Source organism: Condylura cristata, unplaced genomic scaffold, assembly GCF_000260355.1.
Source record: "Condylura cristata isolate star-nosed mole 26May11 unplaced genomic scaffold, ConCri1.0 scaffold00020, whole genome shotgun sequence".
Taxonomy (NCBI): Eukaryota; Metazoa; Chordata; class Mammalia; order Eulipotyphla; family Talpidae; genus Condylura; species Condylura cristata.
In genome coordinates this window covers 14235444-14243355 of record NW_004567121.1, presented here as the reverse complement: position 1 = coordinate 14243355, position 7912 = coordinate 14235444, and the positions used below count along the sequence as shown (strand labels likewise).

The 7912-nt window shown below is 44.8% G+C and overlaps 1 protein-coding gene across 1 annotated transcript in view; it reads right to left on the bottom strand.

Annotated features, from left to right (window-relative positions):
• Positions 1-1595: 1595 nt before the first annotated feature.
• The window catches only part of ATP6V1E2 (ATPase, H+ transporting, lysosomal 31kDa, V1 subunit E2), a 16034-nt gene continuing 9717 nt past the window's right edge, over positions 1596-7912 (bottom strand). Inside the window, exon 2 of the mRNA XM_004686232.2 lies at positions 1596-2376. Within this exon, the coding sequence (XP_004686289.1) occupies positions 1596-2276 (681 nt within the window). The 5' untranslated portion in view covers positions 2277-2376. The remainder of the gene's footprint in view (positions 2377-7912) is intronic.

Below are 7912 nucleotides of genomic sequence, written 5' to 3'. Positions count from 1 at the left end.
AGTGTTTCAGATGGCTTTCTGATTCCTGTCTCTAGGTTCTTAATAGAGTCACTTGGGGTTTATTTTCTTCAAATACCTTTCAATTTAATTCATAAATCATACCCTGGAGTGTAGATTAGACTAGACTAGATTAGATTTTAAATCAGCACATACATGCAGAAACAACTATGCAATTTACAAGACCCAGTACAAAATGAAATTGTGGGATCCTATGTTCAAAAAGGTGGAAAAGGCTATCATTAAAATATCAAGCTGTTTCTTTTCTTTTTGACTTGTCATGGTGTTTATTACCTATTTAATGTCTAAGTAAATAAAAGTAGTATTTTAAGTCATCAGTGTGATTTTTATCATTTATCTTTATATTAAGCAATAGAGAATTATTGAAATTACAAATAATCTGTCTCTTTGATTTCCCCCCAGAAGACACCTCAAACTGGCCAAATATGTGAGCTCAAGTCCCTCCCAAGACACTAAACTGTTTAATGGAGAATCCCTCAGGCACAGGAATTTTTTTTACAGAGCAAGTTCAGACCCTTACATGCCCCCCAAAGTCTTCCCCTGAGACTTGAGCCCAGCAAACTTGACAACTGCAGCTTCTCCCTTCTACCAGCACCCAGATGTGATAGATTCTGGCTGGGTTTGGGGAACTCAAGCCAGGCAGCCCCCATTCCAGGAGACTGGCTGACCCAACCCACAGCAGATACGTCACCTGGGGTCTTTAAGCCTCGGTACCAGATATGCTCAGTACGTGGTGGGCAGAGACTCACCTTCCACAAACCACCTGCTGGTCTCAGTGCTGCAACAGAGGCACATAGCCAGGTGCACGCCCAGCCTGTAGACTGCACACTGGGCCCTGCACCTTCCTGCCTGCGCACCAGAAACACAGGGCAGCAAAGTTCACTGGGGGAGGGAAAGAAAGTCCTCAGCATTTTCTCACTGCCAACCATCAGCCAGGCCTGTGCCAGGGAGCTAAGTAGTGGGTAACCAAGAACCAAGCTCAGGGAGGTGGATAGGTCTGGAGAACCAAGGAATCAAGTCCGTAGTTTATGCCCCATGTCCCACTGATCTCACTCACAAAACCCACATTTAAAATGAGAATTTCAAGGCAGTGACTACCCACGCATGGACCCTGTTATGACTGCACCAGTCACCTGCCCGGGAAGTTGGCCCCACGCACCTGAGGAAACCATTGAGTCTCTGTAAGTAGCCTCAGCCAAGGAGCTGACACAGAAGAAAGTAAACACAGTTCACAGTCATGTTAAGGAAATTTTGAACACTTGCCTGTATGCCAAGAATGCCAGCCACATCTCACCTGAAGACCAAGTTAAAGAGCCGACTCTCTCAACCCAAATTTCAGAACTGATCAGAAGCTGTGGAAAATATGGATTGAATTGGATTTCTAAACATTAAGTCAGACTTAAAATTGTTTCTATCTATTTAAAGAACATGTCATGAAAGAAGGCAGAATAATAGTAGAACAACAAATAGGAAGAGATATTACTGGTTTCCATTGCCAAATATTTTATGCTTATGGTTTAATTTTTTTTCTTTTTTGCTTATGGTTTAATTTTAACATGAACTTTACGTTCCAGGGTCTACATAAAAAACTTCCTGTTGCCATTGGCTCCGAACAAGGCCTTTCGTATATCTGGCATCTTTTGCTGGGCTAAGAGATCCAGTCGGCTCTCCAAAGTATTGGAAACCTTTATTCTCTGATCTCCACTGTACATATCCACACCTCCAGCTGCATTCCCAGCCAGGTGCACCTCTTGGTCTACTTGGACTTCCACACACTTCTGGGAGATTGCCATGTACTCAGGGACAGCCTTTTTCAGGGCAGCCTCCACAGGAAGGAGGTCCTGTGGTCTGCAGCGTATAATCACGATTGGTTCCAGCAATCGGAGCAGACCCTGCAATACTAGTTTGTCCAATAGCTCCTGGTACATCTTCGGGTCTTGCACAATCTTGCTGAGTCTTAGTTTTGCATCATTCAGCAACTCTGTGATGAGGTCATTTCGGGCTCTGAGGACTTCCAGCCTGGCTTGGTTCCTCAGGGTGGACATCTGGATTTTCTTCTGCTGCTCTATCTGCTTCTCTTTCTTCTCATAATATTCCATGATTTTCAGTCGTTGGGTTTGCACAAGGCGACCTTTCTCGATGTTGAACTCTTCTTCAGCCTTGGCATCTATTTCTTCTGTCTTCTCGTTGGCTTCCTGCTCGATGAAAGCCATCATATGCTTAATCTGTTTCTGAACATCAACATCGTTCAGGGCCATGGCTGCTGCTGAAGAGGAAGGTGGAGGGAGGACTGATGGACGCTGGTTCCTTTGACTTAGAGCAATTTCCAGGTGTGTCTCTAGAGTTCAGTTTCCTCAGCTGTGGAATGCATAAGGAGAGGGAAGAGTCAAAATCTAAAAGGGAGGCATGTGGAAAACTTCTACTCACCATGCATCTCGCAGATGAACCCAGAGGGGGAAAGCAACTTGTCAAGGTCATGCCCTAGAAAAGCAAAGGTTTCAAGATTCCTGGTTTGCACCCTGATACACTCACCACCTTTTTTGTCATCGAGTAATAGTGAGGAAATGAAAGCAGACCTAGCCCAGAAGTTTTCCAGTCAATAGTCAGCAATGGCTCAAGGCTCCTTCTGCAAGTCAACAGAATAGAAATGCCAAACTAATATACAAATGGAAACTGAAGCACACTTTTGATTGGAAAGATCTGGATGCATCACAAAAAATTTACCAGGTAGGAGTCAATCCAAGAAGGCCGACCAGAGGCAGGAGAGTTTCAAGAGCCCCCAAAAGATATAGAGGCATAAAGATGGTCATCTCTTGGGTAGAACCAGGAAGTGGAATGGGCTAAAGGGAATCTTTTCACTAGAAGTGGTTTCCAGAGCTATATGGATGGATATCTGAATCTCCTAGGGGGCCTTTCACAAACAGTTTTCCAGGCCCCTCTCCAGCCTACCAAATCATAATCTTTGCCAGTGGGTCTGTGAATCCATGTCTTTAGAAGTTTCCCTAGGGTATTCAATAAAATAAAACTCAAAGCAAAATGAGAAGGAATATTTAAAAGAACCCAAAAAAGTTTGGAATTAAAGAATAAAATCGCAAGATTAAAAAATCCACTAGAGGGTTTCCACCGTAGATTCAATTAAATAAATAAAAAGAATCTACAAACTTGAAGACAGGGTATTTGAAACTTCCATGTAAGAGATCAAATAAAAGGAGTGAAGAAAGCCCAGTGGGTGTGTACTAAAGGGGTCCTAAGAGGAGAAGAGGGAGAAAAAGGGGCAGAAGATTTATCTGAAGAAGTAACAGCCAGTCTTGACAAAAGAATGATATTGAATCATCTTACACCATATTCAAAATCAAAAACTCCACTTCTGGGTATTTATTCAAATAAGTTGAAAATAAGATCTCAAAAGATATTTGCACTCCCAGATTCATCACAGCATTAATTGCAATTGCCAGAAATGGAAACAACCTCAGTGGTCATTGATAGTTGGAGGGATAAAGAAAATATTGGGTATTCCAGTATTTTATTTTACCTTTTAAAAAGGAAATCCTGTCATATGCTACATCATGGATGAACCTTAAAAACATTATGCTAAGTGAAAATAACGGTCACAAAGACATACCTTATGACTCCACTTAAATGGAGCTAACTGAAAAAGTGAAATTCATAGAAGCAAAAAGCAAAATAGTTGCCAGGGACTGAGGGAAAAGTGCTTGCTGTTCAATGGGTAGAGAATTTCAGCCATGCAAGATGAAAAAGTTCTAAAAAGCTGCCATACCAACTGTGCATACAGTTAACAATTTTTAAAAAGTTAAAAATGTGTTAAGAGGGCAGAATTCATATGTGGTTTTTTTTTTAAAGATTTATTTTTTTATGTATACAGAACCAGGGTATAGGTTAGAGGTACAGGGGCAGTGAGAGGATTCACCAGAGACTGAGTGGGGACCAGAACAGGCAGACTTTGACAAAGTACACTGCTGAAGGGAGCAGTGGGAGAAAACAGCGAGGTTTGCTATGCCATGTGGGTCACCTCCATGGTGGGGATCGAACTGCTGAAGCGGCTGTGGCTAGCTTCATAGTGCCGTGCTTTAACCCACTGTACCACCAGGGAGGGCCCTACGTGTTTTTTTACCACAATTAAAAAAAAAAAAAAAACCAGACTGTTGTCCCAGAAAGATGTTCCACTCACCAAACTTGTTGGAAAAACAATCCCTGTTCATGACGAATTCCAAGGTTTTGGATTCAATCTTACAAATAAATTATCGCTAGAAATTAAAAAGAAAATACTTTAGCCCAATCATTCCTCTTTATTTTATTTTATTACTCATAATTTTTAAAAACTACACTTTTGTAAATAGAGCAAAACATATTTTGCTCCTAAGCAAGGTAAGTTAGTTAAATGGTTTGTCTTTTTTTTAAAAAAAGGTTTTAACCCTGCTGGTGACTAATTTTGCGGGCCACTGTCAACGAAAGCAGAGTGAGTTGGAGAGCCAGAAAACCCCAGACTCACTGAACAGGGGCAAATGTACCAGATGAACCCTCACCAGTCCCCTGCCAAGGCCGGCTTTGCTTTGGCGCCAGGAGTCTGCAAGCAGAATGTGGAATTTGGAACACCCACTGGAACCTGGCACTGTTGCTTCCTTCTTTCTACAGACGACCCTTGCAGCCTGACTGGGCAGCTTGATTCCAGACCGTCAGGCTGTCACTGAGAAGGCTGGCCAAGTCTGCCAAGGAGACGCCAAAGGGATTTCCTTGGACCATGGGCCGGGCGGGGGGCTACTCTCGTACGTTCAGCATCTCAATTAAGTTGGTATCCAAAGGGCCTCAGCCCAGGCATGGGCTCACCCTAACAGATGAGCCCTCAGCAACAGATACTTGTGTGAACCCAGACAGCCAGATTATTAATTTACTGATGAAAAATACAGCTGTCACGTTGGCCTTCTTTCTCTGTGTGTGAGTTACATGGGAAGCCAACCAAAGACTGTTGAATGAGAAATCAGAGCAAGCACCATTTGCCAGATGGTCTTTCAGAGGCCACACCCGCGACGGGGACTGGAGTGCTCCAGCCCGTGAGGGAGGACATATTCTCCATGCCCCGAGAAAGCCTCCCGCCATGTGGCCTCCAGAGTCAGGCCACTGGCAGGCAGATCCGAGCTCTGCACTTACATTTGCCTGACTTTGGTCATTCAGTTCACCCCTTGAAGCTTCGGTTCCCTTGGTTGCTCACAGTACCCACAGGGTAGGATTATTGTGAGGATTAAACGAAGGAAGGGAATGCCAGCATGCGGCAAGCATCTAATAAATGTTTGTGCTTGGTAGTTGTTAGCGCCATGACCACTATTTGTAACAGGTCCTCTCTGCATGAGGCCTCATCCCTCCGCATCGTGCCCTTAGTGTGTACAAAGGTCCTGTGACTGGCTGGACTTTCACTGCCTCAAGTAAACAGGAACACATGTTAGCCTCACCTCTTATAAGCTACATAAACCTGCCCAGGAGGCTGGGAACCTCCCAATACGTCTTGTACCTCCTCCCAGTAGCAGATGGCCAGCCACATGTTTCATGCTGTCTGGTGAAGTTCACCAGTTCCAGGGTTCCTGAGCTGGGGTGGGGTGGAGTCGTTGCAGCCTGTCACATAGCACCTTTCTGACTCTGCAGCCCCAGGTCCCCAGTCTCCTCTGCGCAGTCCCCGGCCCAGCAGCTATCAGCGCTGGGACTAGACAGCAGCTGCAGAGGTGGGGCCGGGGCAGGTTAAAAGTCAAGGCTAGAGCAAGTGTCCTGTAGGAATGCGGGTACATATAATGTGTCTGGCAGATGTGACTTGCAAGTCTGTCTGGGAGGGGGATTGGGCACCCACAGGGACCAGTGACTTGAGCAAAACAACAAAACCAAGCAAAAAATAAATAAGAGGCACGCATATCTGCTCTTATCCAGCACTCCAAAAAAGCAAGATTTTGTTCTAAGTGGCACCCCCTTGTCTGTGTTCAGGGCTGGGGAGAATAAGCTATTTTACTCTCCAGAACCATTCAGTACCGACACCTCTTCACCGCCCCCCACCAACTAATAGCTTTTGCTCATACCTTCCCTTACCCTAAAACTCCCTCCTCTGTCTCTCTCCACCACTAAATCCCACCTACATCTTCTGACCCAGTTTGAGTCCCACCAGTTTGACCTCTGCACTCTTCCTCAAAATAATGACAGCCTGGCCTATTTTCCAGATATAATTCATGGCTAGATTCAGTTATTTTACTTCCTCTAGGAAATTCCTTGAGGACAAGAGTATCCTGCTAGATGCAGATAAGCACTAGTTAAGCATGAATTGATAGGATTAGGGACTTGGTGGGGGGCTTTCTTCTTCTTTTTCTTTCTTTGTCTTTTTTATTTTGAAATGTAATACACCTTTACAAAAGTCGACCTTTATGTGTGTTTTAATGAATTATTATGAGGTCCTATAACTACCATCCTAGGTCAAGAAATAAAACATTGCCAGCATCCCAGGGGACCCTTCCTTATGACCTTGGGGAAGGAAACATTTCAAAATTGATTATTTTGCAGTCATGGGAATAGGAGGGGTCCTTAAAGGAAGCATGAGCTTGGAAGCCTCTCTTCTCTGATCCCTGGCCACTTGAGCCCAATCACAGTACAGAATCTACAACACCTTGATAGAGACGAGGGGAGGCAGAGTGCTTGGCGGGCAAAATCTGTGAGTCTGGAGCCCTGCCCTGAAGCAACTGTTCATTCCAGCTGGGATTTGTAAGTAAGTCTGAGGGCAGGTGTGTCTGGGTGTGTGCTCCCCATGCCTCACCAAAAAAAAAAAAAGCAACAACAGGCAAGAAATCCCAGCATTTGAGAGAATGCAGAGTATGGGAAAGGGGTGGCTCTTTCCAGAGCTTGGAACACTCGCAGGGACCAAGAAGTAGATGAGGAGACTTAGAGGGAACTGACTCCTTTGGAGAGTCAAATACTAAATATGTGGGAAGGATTACCCCCCTTTTATCCTTCAAGAAATATTTGAACACCTACTGTGTGCAGGCACTGGGTGAGCACTGGAGCTAGAAAACAAGGCAGACACCAGCCCTGCCTACTCAGCCCGCCATGTAATGGAGGAGAGGAACCACTGGCAGGTAATCACGCTGTACTATGGTGCATTGGGAATCAGTGGTTTCAAGAAAGGATGAATGAAGGGATCCAACCCCTAAACCCTCCCTTCCCAGCACATCATAGGCTCTGTTATAATGTATTGCCCTATGGACAGCTAACTCCTGTATTGGTGGCTTGAGACATCTGTGAACATAGACACCTTAACTTACAGGCAGGTTGCCTGGCTAAAGCGTCTAGTTGATAGTATTCATTAAAGAGAACATATCCAAATCATCAAGAATCAATCTGGTCTAACTCTAAGCAACACCTTGGATTTCTACAAAGACCTTGGTTCAGAAATGTGGAAAGAGTCTGGTATACAATCTTGAGCATCCTGAAACATGATTTTAGGAAAGGATACCAACTGAGTGACTGCAGGCTTCAGGTGAAAGAGTGGGCCTGTGGGCAAGAGGTCAGTGCAGAAAGGGGCAGTAAAAATGGGCACAGAAAGTTGGGCCACTTTGATAACCAGGAGAGAGTGACTAGTCTGGATGGGAGCTGACTAACCTGGATGGGAGCTGACTAGTCTGGATGGGAGCTGACTAGTCTGGACGGGAGCTGACTAGTCTGGATGGAAGCTGACTAGTCTGGATAGGAGCTGACTAACCTGGATGGGAGCTGACTAGTCTGGATGGAAGCTGACTAGTCTGGATGGGAGCTGACTAGCCTGGATGGGAGCAGACTAGTCTAGATGGGAGCTGAATAGTCTAGATGGAAGATGACTAGTCTAGATGTTGGGGGTCAAGTAACACTGATG